The sequence below is a fragment of the Phaenicophaeus curvirostris genome, chromosome 1, assembly GCF_032191515.1.
Source record: "Phaenicophaeus curvirostris isolate KB17595 chromosome 1, BPBGC_Pcur_1.0, whole genome shotgun sequence".
Classification (NCBI taxonomy): Eukaryota; Metazoa; Chordata; class Aves; order Cuculiformes; family Cuculidae; genus Phaenicophaeus; species Phaenicophaeus curvirostris.
The window spans coordinates 185,506,456-185,522,958 of NC_091392.1; the positions used below are offsets into that span (position 1 = coordinate 185,506,456).

Consider the following 16,503-nt stretch of genomic DNA (forward strand, 5'->3'; position numbering starts at 1 on the left):
TTAGCTTATTGACACCTAGAGAAGGAACTTTTAACTTCTCAACGACCTATGTCAACATGACATGCCAAAACCCCTCAAACAACCCACTAGACAAGAGTATGAATATATAAGACAAAGACCTACCACATGAGTTTGTTTCTTCCAAGCGCCTCTTCCCAAAGGTCTTACTTTGAAAATTTCTATCCAATCTGCCACTGAAGGACTGTGCAGCATTAATTTCTACTCCAGAATGAGAAAGATCATCTTCCATAAAAGCTCTTGCACTTTCCACAGCCTCCACTTCCAAGTAACTTTTTGGAGTTTGCAGAAGATTAATATTCATTTCTGCTTTAGCAGTAGCAATGCGTGAAATTGCTTTAGACTCTGTTTTCATCCCCAGATTCAGCTGCCCTTTTCCGAAAGATCTAATCTCCTCTTGCTGAAAGTTATTTTTAAATGACATTAACTGCTTGTTTTTCTTACTATGTGGTATGTACTTAGGCATTTTGATATGGTGAGTGCTTGGAAAAGACTTCATTTCCTCAGGGAAGATGCTTTTTAAGTCCAAGTCTTCATTGCAGCTTTTTTCAATTTTGGATTCTGAGATCACTTTATCAGTTAAAGATTTTCCATGCTGACCACTCTCTTTAATTAAACTAAGTTGATCTGTAATGCAAAGCCCACTGCTGAAAAAGTCATCAGGTTCTTTTAAAACTGCCTTTGCTTTTTCATAGGCATGTTTAGAGACTTTTACCTGTTTCCCACTTGCAGTGCTGAACCCAAAAGCAGGATCTGAAATCAATTCAGTGCTAGTATTTTCTTCCTCTTTTGGTAACACTATCTGCATTTTCCTAGGCGCTACTTGAGTGTGCATTTCGGACTTTTCAACAACTTCTTGAGCTAAAAATGCTTCTTGTACATGTGATGAATTATTACTTTCCATTTCAGAAAAGAGCTGTCTAGCTTTCCTGAGTGATTCCTCTGACAGCTGTACAGGCTTACCACTCGCTGTACTAAAAAATCCAAGATTGCTTATGGAACAATGTGACTGCTTTATCTGCTTCTCTGGAACAGACAAGTGCTGTAAAAGCTTAACGTTCATTTCAAAGCATCCTATTTGAGAATTTGGAACAGATTTTTCATCTACAAATGTGTTCTCACCTTCGTGACCATTTTCACTAGCAGTTGCATTTACTTTAATAAAACAGGATGTGGCTGAATTAACCTCTTCATTTCTTGTAGCAATTAAATCCTTAGTGCATTTAGGACTCTCAGCATGAATGACGGGAGATGAATTTCCAGCAATTTCAGTTTGATTTGTTCTTGAGTTAGTCTCGATTTCACATTTCACAGCTTCACCACAGTCATCTTGAAACGCTTGTCTGACTCTTGCTAATGCACTTTCTGAAACAGAAACGGCTTTACCTTTTGCTGTACTAAACACAATTTTTTTTGTGTCACCCTTTTTATTTTCAAGATTCAGTGCCATTTCTTTTAAGTTGGTTAATTTAGTTTCATCTAGACCAACTAGCAACTGGTTTTGGCAAGCATTAACTATGGTGTCTCTGAAGCAGTTTGCATCAGCACAAGGTTCACTGAGATGCTCTAAGGCAAACTCCTTACTGTCACAGTTCAGAGGTGAAGAGCCACTTTTTGAAGTCAAAATGAGGGCTCGATTAGATTCATTGTCACTGTCCTTAATTAATAAAGTATTTTTTGTATCCCCAGGCACAGAATTATCTTCCAGGTCATTTGATATCTTCATTACATGCAGAGATGAAGTAGAATGCACAGGAAAATCATGCATGTGTTTACCATCTTTAGACAAGCGTGCTGAACTTAAATCACCACGCTGCTGTCTGGAGAAGGATTCCAATTCTGACTTTCCAGATCTGGCATCATCTTTTTTATGTGCATATGAAGTTACCAAACCTCTTACACCATTGTCACCTAAATTAACAACTCCATCTACTTCAACACTATCAAGAATCATAGTGTGTTTAATGGGACTGCTCTCTACTGTCTGCTTAAATTGAATTTCATGTTCTTCAAGAACAAGCTTTTTATTAAAATCAAGTTCTTCCGGATGACACCGAGCAATATTTTCAATGTATAAATCAGAGTCTTTGGAGTTTTTAACACATTTCCTTTTCTTTAAAGGGCTTCCAAAATTGTCACTGTGTTCCTTTCCTACATCAACATTTTCTGAAAAAAATTGTTCAGCTTTAGCCATAAGTCCATCAGCAACTATTATCTTCTTGCCACTAGCAGTCTGAAAACCAGTCAGATAACTCCCTTTCTCTTCATTTTTTCCAACATCGAGCTCTTGTTTGGAATGTATTTGATTTCTGCATTTATTCATTAACAGGTTCTTATCATGGGTGGCGTTTTCTCCTTCCATATTTTTATGATTTATCTTTTGTTTCTCAGAGTCCTCCAAAACATTTATGTCTCTTTCTCCACACTGTACATAGAGCAAGCGTGGAGAATGATCCAAAGTGGCATCAGAAATGGATATATCACCACCAGCTGGAGTTTCAAATTTTTGTGACAAGTGTTCATTTTCTTTTCCATCTTCTCCTTTCTGATTAGCAGACAGGTTTTCCATTTCATCTGATATGCTTAAATGATGTTCTTCTGCAGTTGTAATAATGCCTCCCAGACATGTTGCAACTAGTGGATCTTCCCACAAAGTACCTTCAACTTGGCAATCGCCTTGATTAAAAAACTGTTTGGAAGTTCTGTGATGCTGGTTATGTTTTTTAATGGATGACAGACTGTTGATGATAGTGTTAGTACTACTGAAATGAACATTTCCATTATCATTTATTGATTGTTTAATTTGATTTTCCGCATCTTCCCTAAATGAAAGGTTATTTACCTCATTTTTTTTCTGTGCGTGGTAGGAAATGGCACTTGTGCTTTTGAAATCTGAAGCAAAAACTGGTTTTCCTTCATTTTCTGTTGTCAGGCATCTAGCAAAACCACAGTTAGAAGACATATGGCCATTTGAATTGTGACATCTAGTACTAGTTCCAGAAGATTTAAACAAATAGTTACCATCATCCAAGTCCCTGAAGAGCTCTGCAGATCTGGTCAAAGCCTCCTTAGAAATATTTATTTTTTTCCCTCCAGCTGAAGTAAAGCCTACGAAATCAGAAAACCCAACCTGGGTAGCTCCTGGAAAGCCCCCATGAGATGCCCAGCTTTCATTTCTGTCTAAGTTAGCAAAAGTAACCTTTTTCTCATTTTTATGGAAAACTGCTGTGTTTCCTTTTTCATATTCTACCACTTCAGAGTCTTCAACTGGGTCTTCCTTCTTAATACCACATGTGTCATTTTTTACTTGATTTTCACATTTCAAAGTGCTACAGAAATCAGCATCTTTCCTTGTTTCAGAAGTATTTTCCACATTTGTTGTTCCATGTGTTTCTACAGTTCCAAACTGTTGGAAGACCTGACTTTGTAGAATGTTGTTTTGCTTTCTAAACTGTGTAAACTCAAACTGACTACCTGTTTCTTCCAGGATACTGGATAACTCAGCAATTTCAGCTTCTTGACTTGCAGTCAAAGTCTGATTTGTTTCTTGCAAGGATTGACTTCTTGGAAAGCTTTTACACAACCCGACCTTATGTGGAATAAACTGTGGCTCAAGAAAAGTTGTGGGCTCAAGAAAAGTTGTCTGTAAATCCAAAGAATCAGTCAAGTTCCTGCCCAACTTGCTTTCTGAATCCGAGAAGAACGTATTCTCCTCTTTAACTCCATTTGAAAAGTTTCTGGCTCTCTCCACAGAAGAGACTTCAAAGCATTCATTTTCAATATCTTTGAACAGCATTTTGCCCTTTGCTAGACTGACTTCAGAGCATTTAATCTGCTTATTGGAAGCAGTCTGAAAGCCACCAAAGCCCAGATTCAAACTGCGTGCAGTAAGATTTCCTGATTTTCCTTTACATTTTTGGTTCTCATTTGCCTCATCACTGGAATACATTGGTGCTACTTGTTTATCTACTTCAGAAATTATTTCATTTAAGGATTTATCATCTACACAATCTAACCATTCTTTAGCAATCTCTACATTATTGAAAGCAGCTGCTTGAGGGCTTTCAGTATTTTCAACAGACTTCAGCTCTTCGTTGCTGGCTACAACTTCTGAAAAGGCAGCTACATCTTTTTTCTTCCCTTGTTTTAATCCAGTACTGTAGTTTTCTGAGCAGTTTATTCCCAAATGTCCAAACACTTTGCTGCAGTCAACTACTGACTGCTCATCTGTAGCATGCTTTTTATTTGTTGATATCATACTGCAACAATCACTCCTGACTCCATTTATGCCAAAGTTGATCTGACCCGAAGTATTATTGAAACCGTTGTGGGTAACAGACATTGTGTCATGGTGCATATCAACCAAGTGCTCCTTGTCCCTAGAAGGAGGCCACACAAGTTCTTTCAGGTTCTGAGGTACAGTAGACCCATTGTTCACATCAGCACTAATGTGCTTATCCTCCTCGCCTTTCTCTAAGCAACAGCCTTTAGGGAGCAATCTAGAACACTTTCTTGCCATTAGGCGTGCCGAAGTTAGAACTTTACGTTTTATATTTGAAATTATTTCACTGTTTAAAGAATCTGTTGTATCTTCTTTCTGTGCATTAGATACTTCCAGGGATTTTAATGATGTAGCAGGTTGATCCTCTCTTGCATTTTCCCTCAAGACTCTCAGGTCTTGTTGCTTCAGCCTGTTGTTGAAGGCATTACCAAATGAGTTATCCATTACATCCATTTTTAAAGTACAAGTGCTGAAATTATTTCCCTTAATATTTGATGGCAAATGTTTTCTCTCAGAAAGAAGCAAGTCTATAAGAGAAGACAATACAGAAAAAAGAAAATCATGTTAATAAAGTAGTTCTCATTTATTCAAGCAAATTCAAATTCAGATTTTCACAAAATTTTGGCTCATAAGATCATTTCTACACATGCTTAACACTGATACCATAAACAATACTTCTGTTTTCAAATTACAATATTGGAGATCTGTTTAATGTAATCATGTTCTAATAGCCAGAGACAAGCAGCCTGCAGATAATGCTGTCAGTTAAAAATAAGGCTGATTTTTAGTTGTAACAAAATTTGAAGAGATGTGCTTCCACTCTTAAAGTCTCAACATAAGGATTGTGTCAAACTTTAAAGAGCATTTAAATTACTAATATTAAGCAATCATTCTAGCAATAACAACAGCTTTTAAAAATAGAAATACGTGCTTCCTTTCATGATATAGTTTGTTTTTTAAAAAACTTTGTGCTTCTGGAAGAAACAGATGTACAGTCCTAGAACACCTAATTTTAGAAAAGTAACAACAGTTTACCATTCTTTATGACCCCGTAAAAGTTATAAACTCAGGATGGCCCTTGACACTAAGGATGTCTAAACAGCATTGACAAAGATAATTAAGCTTGTCAATTAGATTAACAGTTTAAGGTGGAAGTTTCTATTGCAGAAACTAAGCTGAGACTAAACCAGTAACTTAGCAGCAGATTGATTGAAAATAATGTTATTCTGTTCCTATTATTATAAGCAGGCCAACTCCCTATCTCCAGCTGAGTCAGTTGCAGAGCTACTTTATCGCAAATACAAGACTTTACATGATTTTATTTAAAACATTTAAAGAAAAGGTTCTTAAGAAATAAATACAGGATCTGCCACAAGTGATGAAAAGCTTAATAATATACCTTGCTTGTCAACACTGGCCATGTGACAACCTTTAAATTCACACAAATCAGATTCTGAATGCGATAATACAGGATGAACAGGAAACTCAGAGGTTACTTCTTTCTGTATTTTTTCTTCTTGATACAGTAAAGTATTATTTATTGTATAAATAAATCTCTTGGATCTCTTTCTCATGCTGGATAACATATTCAAGCTTTTAAAGTCAGACTTTGTAAGAGTATTTTCACTATTAGTTAAATGTATGTCATCACAATTATCTGGAGATGTAGCATTACATAGAAGCGTGTGAGATAGAACATCAGTTACGATGGATTTAGAAGTTGCTTTTATACACTTGGAAAAGCTGCTGTTGTAGACTACAGAATACTCTGTGACATTTGTACTTTCAATTAAAAAGGAATTATAGTTTAAGAAGTTCATTCTGGGAACCTTCTCAGCTGCACATCCTTTTATGAACTTTGGATCCTGAAAACTCAGAGACACAGATTTTGCTGGAGCTTTTTCCGATGCTGGGTTGTTTTTGGAATTTTTCACTTCACAGCATTTTTCTGACCAACTGACACTCAACAGTTTTTGTGCTTTTGCCAAACCTGAACTAGTCAGTAAAGATGTTTCCACAGCATCATCTTTGGTAATAAGTACTGACTTCTCTTCTAAATTTTTCTCTCTACATAACTCAAAGGGTGGAGAGCTACATATAGACACTTCCAAGCGAGTTACATCAAGATCGGATAAGTTCAGTTGAGACCACTGGCTTGATGAAGATGGCACGTCTTCTTTCACAGGCTTCTCATTCTCATAGGACCTGTCTGTTCTATAATCTTGCACATCTCCTACGATCCCAAGTGATTCCAATTCCTTTTTGTGCCCTATTAAACATCCATCTTTACCATCCCCTGTACCTTCATCTGTGTTTTGGAGTAAAGAATCCTTCATTTCAACAGAGTGGCTTTTTTCAGGCCAGCTAGTTGTTTTCACTTCCTGAGAAATACCAGTCTTTCTTCCAACAGGCTGTTCAGTAGGATTATCCCCCTTCCCCTGTGCTTTCTCCGAGTTTACTTCACATTTCTCTACTGCATCCAGAGGATGTGGCATCAGCAGAAGTGTTCCATTGGACTTAGCAGGCATGCTGAACGTATCCTCAAAGCTATTCATCCCGTCAAACAAGCCATCTAACAACTCTGACTCTAAATAGGTAAGAGAAGATGGAGAGAGGAAAAAAAGTAAAAAAATCAAGTTTAGGAAACAACTTAGGAACAGCATTGTGTTTTTATAGGTAAATACAGCTTTCAATTTTATGGCTATTACCTTTACTCAGGAGTGAGATCGGAAAAATAAATCTATCTGTCTTTAAAGTATGCTCCCTTTCAACAGCAGCTGTTAGAGGAAATAGGAGGCAAAGGCCACACATGGAGATCACAGAATCACTAGGTTGGAAAAGACCCACTGGATCATTGAGTCCAACCATTCCTATCAAACACTAAGCCATGCCCCTCAGCACCTCATCCACCCATCTTTTAAATACCTCCAGAGATGGCGACTCAACCACCTCCCTGGGCAGCCTGTTCCAGTGCCCAATGACCCTTTCTGTGGAATATTTTTTCTGATGTCCAGCCTGAACCTCCCCTGACAGACCTTGAGGCCATTCCCCCTTGTCCTGTCCCTTGTCACTTGGGAGAAGAGGCCAGCTCCCTCCTCTCTACAACCTCCTTTCCAGTAATTGCAGAAAGCAATAAGGTCTCCCCTCAGCCTCCTCTTCTCAAGGCTAAACAACCCCAGTTCCCACAGCCGCTCCTCATAAGACTTGTTCTCCAGCCCCTTCACAAGCTCCGTTGCTCTTCTCCGGACATGCTCCAGAGCCTCAACATCCTCCTTGCAGCAAGGGGCTCAGACTGAACACAGTATTTGCTGTGGGGTCTCACCAGTGTACAGGTGGAGAATAACCTCCCTGAACCTGCTGGTCACGCCGTTTCTGATACAAGCCAAGATGTCACTGGCCTTCTTGGCCACCTGGGCACACTGCTGGCTCATGTTCAGTCGGCTGTCAACCAACACACCCAGGTCCTTCTCCCCTGGGCAGCTTTCTAGCCCCTCTTCCGCTAGTCTGTAGCACTACACAGGGTTGTTGTGCCCCAAGGGCAGGACCCAGCATTTGGCCTTGTTAAACCTCATCCCATTGGACTCAGCCCAGCGGTCCAGCCTGTTCAGATCCCTTTGCAGAGCCTCCCTACCCTCCAGCAGATCGACACTTCCACCCAGTTTAGTGTCATCTGCAAACTTGCTAAGGGTGCACTCAATGCCTTCATCCAGGTCACTGATAAAGACATTGAACAGGGCTGGACCCAGCACTGAGCCCTGGGGAACCCTACTTGTCACTGGCCTCCAGCTGGATTTCACACCATTTACCACCACTCTCTGGGCCCGGCCATCCAACCAGTTTTCCACCCAGGAGAGTGTGTGCCTGTCCAGGCCAGAGGCTGACAGTTTCCTAAGCAGAATGCTGTGAGAAACTGTGTCAAAGGCTTTACTGAAGTCCAGGAAGACACATCCACAGCCTTTCCCTCATCCAGCGGGTGGGTCACTTTGTCATAGAAGGTGATCAGGTTAGTTTGGCAAGACCTGCCTTTCATGAACCCATGTTGACTAGGCCTGATCACCCGGTTCTCTTGCATGTGCTGTATGATAGCACTCAAGATCACCTGTTCCATGACTTTGCCTGGCACTGAGGTCAGACTGACAGGCCTGTAGTTCCCTGGATCCTCCCTGCGACCCTTCTTGTAGATGGGCACAACATCAGCCAGCCTCCAGTCCAGTGGAACTTCCCCAGTCAGCCAGGACAGCTGGAAGATGATGGAAAGGGGTTTGGCAAGCATATCTGCCAGGTCCTTCAATACTCTTGGGTGGATCTTAGCTGGCCCCATAGACTTGTGGGTGTCTCGCTGGGCAAGCAAATCTCTAACCACCTCCTCGTGGATCATTGGAGCTTTGTTCTGCTCTTCCAGCTCTTGAGGATGTACACACAGGGAACGACTTTCCTTACTGTTAAAGACTGAGGCAAAGAAGGCATTAAGTACCTCTGACTTGTCCTCATCCTTTGTCATTTGATGAATTTTAACTCTAAATCCACAATTCTATACCTAAAGCAAAGCTATAAATTCTGCTACGACAGCAAGATGCCTGAAGCTTCGTGTTACAATGACCAGTCATAGACTGGCTTAAACTAGGGATGTGAACCTTAGGGATTAATGATTTGGTTATAAAAGAATATGCTTAGTGACTATGTGCAAATTTAGCTCCTTCTGTGAAATTCTCAAGTGTTAATACATAACAGTACACACTGTCCATAAAAAAAAAAAAAGTCTTTGAAATATTTGGTAGTTCTTGTACTTTGGACTGAGTGTGTATATTCAGTCTCACTACTACTAAGAACACAACTTCTATAATATAAATAACCCCCTCATATCCTTAATATCATATAGGTATTCAAATCAATATGATGATGTCTCTTATTTTCTTTGACTGAAACAAAACAGATACCTAGTAAAACAGATTGCCTTTCCTGGCAACAGAAAGCTATTCCAGAGAAGAGCAACATTTGAAAGCTACAAACACAAGGTTTCAGCTGTCTTTCTTTCACAATGCATCTTCAAATACCAAGTTAACTATCATCAAAGTGGGAAGACAGAAAGATCACAGAATTATAGAATGATAGAATAGTCTGGGTTGGAATGGACCTTAAAGATCATCTTGTTCTAAACCCCCTGTCATGGGCAGGGACACCTCCCACAGGATCCGGCTGCCCAAGGTCCCTTCCAACCTGCCCTTGAACACCTCCAGGGATGGGGCAGCCACAGCTTCCCTGAGCAGCCTGTGCCAGTGCCTTGCCAATCCTATCGTGAAGTAACTCCTCCTTATGTCTAGTCCAAATCTGCCTCTCTCCAGTTCATACCCGTTTTCCCATGTCCTATAACTACAAGTCTTTGTAAAACACCCTTCCCCAGCTTTCTTGTAGCATCTTCAGTTACTGGACAGTCACTATAAAGTCTCCTCATAGCCTTCTCTTCTCCAGACTGAACTACCCCAACTCTCTCTCAGCCTGTCCTCTTATGGGAGGTGCGTCAGCCCTCTGATGATCTGTGTAGCTCTCCTCTGGACCCGAGATGTTAGTGATATCTCTTTCTTTTGTACTTCAAAAGAAATGGGTTCCTTATTTCTCTTATTTTTACCCAGGCAGTATTTTAACCAGCTTCTTCTGCTGCAATATGGGATGTAATAATAAGCCATTTTGGAACACAGAACAAGACATTAAATCATCCTTAATTTCTAGAACTATCTTACTGACTACTGGTTATCTGAATACGTTTACTACAAACTACACTTATCTCAGCACGTTTGAGCCTACAGTGTATAAGCAGCAGTATGTTTTCACTCTGCAAGTAACAATGCCTCCTGACTCCAGGAGTTTCAGCCCCGCTCATCAAATTCTAAACTCATTTTCTTCACAATTGTTTCACGTACTACAGAATAATACTTTTAGGACAGTCCATTCAATTTGGGTAAGGAGTCACACAGCCCTATGGATATATTTTCCTACCCTGCTTGTGTTACTCCCTCCAGCATCCTTTTACATCCACACGTACTGAACAAATTTCTGTTAATATTCTTCCCTTCTGTCATTGTTTCTCAAAAAAAATCAAAAAGCTCACACCAAAACATACATTTTCACTTGTTCACTACCATGGTCTGAAAACACAAAATCACAACATTTTTCCCCCTTGGCTGAAAATTTTCTGCATTCATTTAATAAATAAATTTCATTTTTCTGAAAGGATTTGTCATGTTTTGAACTGCTAACAGGCAAAGTAAATGAAGAAAGGATATACAGAGATTAAAAAACAAGCTCACCACAGAGAAGTGAGTATTAGGGTGAACTTTACAATAAAGCTAAACCCATTCAATAGCCAGAAGCAGTAGTGTTGCTCCCCCTTGAGCCTGTACCATTTTTCTCCCACAGCACTAGCATGCAGTCTCACACTTTCACTTACACCAGTACCAATCTGGTTGTCATTCAGCAGTATCCTGATTTAATTCACTGACTCAACAGAAACGATTCTATTTTTTAAGGCCACATTAATTTTACAAAGTTGAATCAATTCAGGAAATGGGAGTACACAGTTGGCAGAGGAAATAAGCCACAAGATCTGCTCAGGGTAACTTTACACTCAGCCTTGCTTCACTGTATACTAAGTAGAAAAGCATCAATGCATACCAAAGGCTTTTATGTCGTCTTCAGCACTTAGCTTCTCTGTCTCTGGTATGGGCAGCATACTTGTATCGCTTCTCCCAGGACATTTATCATGGCTGGAATGAAAGTTGTGCAAAACCTGTAAATGAACGAAATAAGCTGTTACGTACATTAAAATCAGAAGTGTCACCTCAACAGTAAAGCAAATAACTCTAAACATTTACTGCAATATCTGAATAATCCTGCATCTCTTGAAATGAAAGGTAACATTTTCAGAGGTACACTTGAAAACAAATAAGCAGATAATACTCATTTTCAATGCAAGCCAGGTTCCTTTCTGTAATCAATTCAACGGCATCAAATGGGTTCAGCAGTTCACTATAAGCAAGGCTCTCAAAAAGGAACAAAAGAGGTATAAGGAAGGAGAAAGACTTTTGCTTATTTTAACTTGTAATGTTTCAGATAGTTAAGAATCAACTGTAAATATGTAATTGAATCCTATTAGTGCCATCCTCAGTTTTCTGTCTGAATAATCATTCAGCTTTCATACACACAGAGGAAAATAACGATTTTGTAGGAACTCTTCCTTTCCTAACAATATCAAAAGACTGAAATTAAGACTCAATTTCAACTCTTGGTATAGTGGTTGAGCACAAGAAGTTATTGTACGTTATAAGCCTCCCACTAATGCTGAATCCAAGCAGTTTTGGGTTTGGTTTGTTTTTTTTTTGAAAAAAAAACAGCAAAAGTATTCCCCAAAGGGGGTTATTTGTGAAAATACAGTCTACAGGCAGGTTTTGCAAGTTTAGTTTTGTGAGCAGCAACTTTTAAAACTAGCCAGATAGTAGGGCCTAGAATGAAAATGACAGAAATTTTTATTCTTGGCTCAAGGAATGTAAACATGTAACTAAATAGCTTAACTGAAATTAAAGAACAGCATAGCTCTTAAAACTACTTACTATCTCAGCTCTTTCATCCTGCCGCTTTGCTCCAGAAACAGAATCATTTTCTCTAGCTTTAGAAGAAAGATAGACAAGTGAATTCATTTGCTCCTAAGCAATTTGCTGAGTGTGTTCAAGTACAGTTGTGTTTCGGGAGGGTTTTCTTTGGATCATTTTAACTGCAACCAAAATCCCTAAAAAAAACCCAAAAACTACTAAAAACTATAGAGATGTTTTAACTAAAAAGTCCTTCAGGCGAGGCTGAGGGACACTGTACAAAAGCAGTTTCATAACAGCATAAACCAACCCAAATGATAGGTTGCTGTAGGTAGACTGCTGACTACCCTGTGCCCATCATCACTGCAAATTCCCTTTCCAGCAGTTATTTGTGGCCTTGCTCTGGATCTGAACAAGATCTTCCAGCCTCTGTCAGGAATTTGCTTTTTTTTCCCCATTTCCTCCCACAAGAACAGTACTATCTTTTCACATACATAACAAAAGGAGAAAGCGAACCCTGTTTTTAAGAAGCCTAAAGAGCAGTATATTCAAACGGCACATTTCACAGACACAGCAGCAGCCAAGTGACTCACTCTTTACTTGCTGTACTTATAGGTACCCGATGGCAGGGAGATGGCATCACTACTATAAAATACTCTGCTCATCCAGAAGTGGGAGAATGAAAAGAAGAGCTCAAACCACAACTCATCTCCCAGAAGAATGTCATTAAGCTATGGGTACTTTCCCCAACCTTTCTTTTCAGGTCACATCGTTCTGAACCAATGAACACCCAACACAGCACAACTTATCAGCCTTGTGAATCATACCATCCCCTCCCAGCCAACAGAAGAATCGCTGAATCTCTCAAGTTGGAAAGGACCCAGAAGGGTTATCGAGTCCAACCCCCTGCTCCTTGCCAGACTACCTAAAACTAAACCACATGACTAAGAGCATCATCCAGATGCTCCTTGAACTTCCCAACTCTTGCATGCACTCTTGTGCTTTATATGCTTACATGCTCTGCATGCTTTATACAGTGATAGTTACACAACATTTAAAAGAGCAATGGCAGGAGATAAACAGATATCCAGGTTTTCCCATTTTTCTCAAATGTTTTCATCAATAAACCATTATGTCAAATTTAATTTTGCTTATCATATACTAAAGAAATCCCACATATGGGAACACTTTACATCAAGGCTTTACGTTTAACGTCACTGTTAGTGCCACTTAGACGGTCACCACCTACTCATCCTCAGTTATAGAATCATAGAATCATCAGGTTGGAAAAGACCCATTGGATCATCACTGCTGCTTGTGCAGCTGCACAGTAAATGAGGTCCAAGAATTGTCCTGTCCTATATGGTCTTCAATCGGATTGGTATCATCTGCAATCAGAATGCCTCTCTGCATTAATATGCTAATAGGCACAGTGAGGGGCTTAAAAAAGCTGAAGCCAGCACTGCTACTGGAAAATTTACTCAACAAGCAGTCTCCTTAGAATTTATAAACATACCCACATTACTTAACCTGGCAGTATCTAGTTCTATGCAAAGCAACCACCATCTAATCTTCTTTCTATGCTTCGTTATGTTATTTCTAGATTTATATTCCCTACTCCCTTATGCAATGGAAGAAAACTTTTGAAAAGCAATGATAAATTTAATTGAATTTCTTCTATTTAGGGCTGCACTATTTAAGGTCACCCACTAAGCATCACTGTAAGAATTCTGTCCTTTTTAATTAAAAAAAAAAAAAAAAAAATCAGTCCACACTGTGAACTTCTAGTGTCAAAATTGTAAGTTTTCACCCTTAGCAAATGTCCATTTTTAGAAATACCTATTATCACTGTTGCACCAAGGGTAGGAGGAGTCGCTAAAGAACTTGACCAGGACATATCTGGATCCACTTCTGCTCCCAGACTTTCAGAAATGCGTTTTGGAGTTCCGACCTAGAAATATATTGATTATTATTTCTAGATAGAATTCTAAACGTACTACTCCGGAATAAGAAAATAAAGCGCCAGAATAAAATATTTACCTCCAAAAGTTTTGGTGTGTGAAACAAGCTTCCATATGGTCCTAAAAAACATTAAGTAATAAGAACATTAAGTAATATCTAAGACAAAGATTTATATCTACAGATACCAGATATTTTGTAAAACAAACAAAAAAATACAAACCACGAATATTACTTCTCTTGGGTGTTTTGCAAGTATTCCTTAAAACAGTTGGACTGCAAAACAAAACCAGATTAATAAATGTTAATTTCCATTCTCAAATTCTGAAAATAAGTAAATATTTCAGACATTACACATATTATAACCTCTGTTATTTATTTTTCTTTGCAGTTGCAGCTATTTCCCCTGGCTAAACAAGAAATAGTTTCCTCCTAACCATCAGCCAGCATTTTAAACCTTACCTTACATGCTAAAATGCTTCTTTTGTGAAATATTTTGATTTTCAAGAATCATTTGTCTGACAAAGAGTATACTAGACTTTACTATAATCATGCATACACTGCATGGAACTATGGAAACAGCTTAAATTATTTGGTTTAATTAGATAATTAAACTGTATGATCATAATCATCACACTTTGAACAGATTTATCTAAAGTATAAACACTGAAATGTAGAGATTAAGGCTATGACTAAAAAAAATAAATCAGTAAGCATTACAAATAGCTTTACAAACTACTACTTGAGGAGCACATGATACATCATTACTGCTCTTTCTTGCACTGGATATTGAGGATTTGGAAAGCTGAAATATTATCAACAAACACCATATGCCGCCTGTGAAGGAGTAGAAAAATCAAAAGGAAGAATACCTAATAGCAAGGAAGTTTTGAAAATTAGCTAGCGTTTTATTTTCAATTCACTTAGCAACTTGCAAGTATCACAAAAATATAAGACATACAAGATTACTGACTGCGCTGAAGAAGTCAAATACAGTGGTTTTAGTATTTCTTTTTGCTTAAAATCCAGTTTATATTTGTGTTGATGTATTTAGCATACCTAGCAGCAAGGCAGTTGTGGTAGGTACCAGGAGAAGAAGCAAGCATTTCATTTCTTTGATCTGTTTTTCTTCTTGTCATACCTGGGCTCAGCAAATCCTCTCTGCCTACAACACAGAAGATATGCATCAACACAACCTTGCAGAACTGCAAGTAACAGTTTTGACTTTGAAGTTTAAAGATAAGCATTAAAAATATTATGTAACATCTGATTTTTAGTTAAAAAGAATAAAAACACTACCTTTCCTCTAGTGCTTTGAACACGTTCAAATTCTATACCCAAACAACACTAAACATATTTCAAATGTACAGCCAAAAATGGTCATTATGTCTTTTCATTTATTTGATAGATACATGTTTCAGTATATTTCCCTGATATTATTCAGGTCACATACTCCATTCCAGTTTTAGTACACTGTATTTTCTTGTCATTGCAGAAGTTACTCTTAGGAGAATCTCAATACATGCAAACATGCATTTGTACCAGCCTTCCCTCAAAATTTACTTAAGACATGCACTTCTTGATTTGATTAAACAGCATACAGCAAAAATTATTCCTGGAACTGTTAGTGGAGGCACTGCTGCTGGTAGCAACACTTATTTCTATGCTATGCATCTCCAGGCAAAAGGGAAAGAGTGTGCCCACCAAAGCAGCAGAATCCATTGACCAGTGAGCCCCGCACATGAACAAGGAACTACTGAAAAGTATTCATACTCAGAAACTTCCACACGACTTCCATATCAGAAATTACACCTAAGTTTCTGCATTTTTCTCTGCTTCCGAGTTCCTGAGTCCACATGCACAGCACAGCTGCATTCCAGTACCATACATATCAAGGTGAAATCTATCAGCTTCCATCCATCCTTATGTGTTCACAAATACAAGTAGGTAGATAAGCCAGTTGGCTCTAAACAAGAAAATCAGGATAAAAAGATCTCAGGCCAGCCACAGGTAAAGACAGAGACTTTGGTAACAATTGTTGTCCCTTCCTTAGGGAGTGTATACAAATGTCTGCAAGCAAGAGCACAGCACAAAAGTAACCATTTTGAAACATAATAATGATAAGGTTCCTTTGTTTCTAACTTATGAGACAGTACCAGGATTTCACTAGGTATTTACCACTGTCAAAGTCCAAAGAGCTAGATTTAGAAGAAACACGTTTTCAGCTGAAGAAAAAGTTGAGCAGAAGTTCAGCAATTAACTTAAGAGAAAGGAACAGGGCAGCAACACTCTGTGGAAGCAATGTTATAAAGTATATTTGAAGAGTAACAGTTCTACACCTTAAAGGCTTTGCTTTAGGATTCAAGGAGTTTTGCGTTCACCTGTAACTTGTTTAGAAGAGCTTCTCTTACTGTTAGGAGGGCCCAGACACATTAGATGCACAAAGGAACAGAGTAAGATATTCTTCCACTGAAAAGATTCTTATATATAATTGAGCATAAATTCTCCAAAGGAAAGATGCTTTTTTCTGCCCAAGGAGGCTGGGTATTATGGCTTGCAGGTACATTGGAATGGAGCAGAGTGACTTTCATAACGTACTTGGGATTTGGAAATAACGTGGTGAGAAGTACCTCATAGAAGCAGTAGAACTCTTTGTCTCCA

General features: G+C 38.7%; 1 protein-coding gene across 1 annotated transcript in view; it reads right to left on the reverse strand.

Annotated features, from left to right (window-relative positions):
- The window catches only part of BRCA2 (BRCA2 DNA repair associated), a 39,973-nt gene that overhangs the window by 22,076 nt on the left and 1,394 nt on the right, over nucleotides 1–16,503 (reverse strand). The window contains exons 3-10 of the mRNA XM_069882653.1: nucleotides 14,902–15,007; nucleotides 14,066–14,118; nucleotides 13,924–13,964; nucleotides 13,723–13,834; nucleotides 11,905–11,960; nucleotides 10,970–11,084; nucleotides 5,700–6,887; nucleotides 124–4,827 (exon numbers count right to left, since the gene is read on the reverse strand). Of these exons, the coding sequence (XP_069738754.1) occupies nucleotides 124–4,827; nucleotides 5,700–6,887; nucleotides 10,970–11,084; nucleotides 11,905–11,960; nucleotides 13,723–13,834; nucleotides 13,924–13,964; nucleotides 14,066–14,118; nucleotides 14,902–15,007 (6,375 nt within the window). The remainder of the gene's footprint in view (nucleotides 1–123; nucleotides 4,828–5,699; nucleotides 6,888–10,969; nucleotides 11,085–11,904; nucleotides 11,961–13,722; nucleotides 13,835–13,923; nucleotides 13,965–14,065; nucleotides 14,119–14,901; nucleotides 15,008–16,503) is intronic.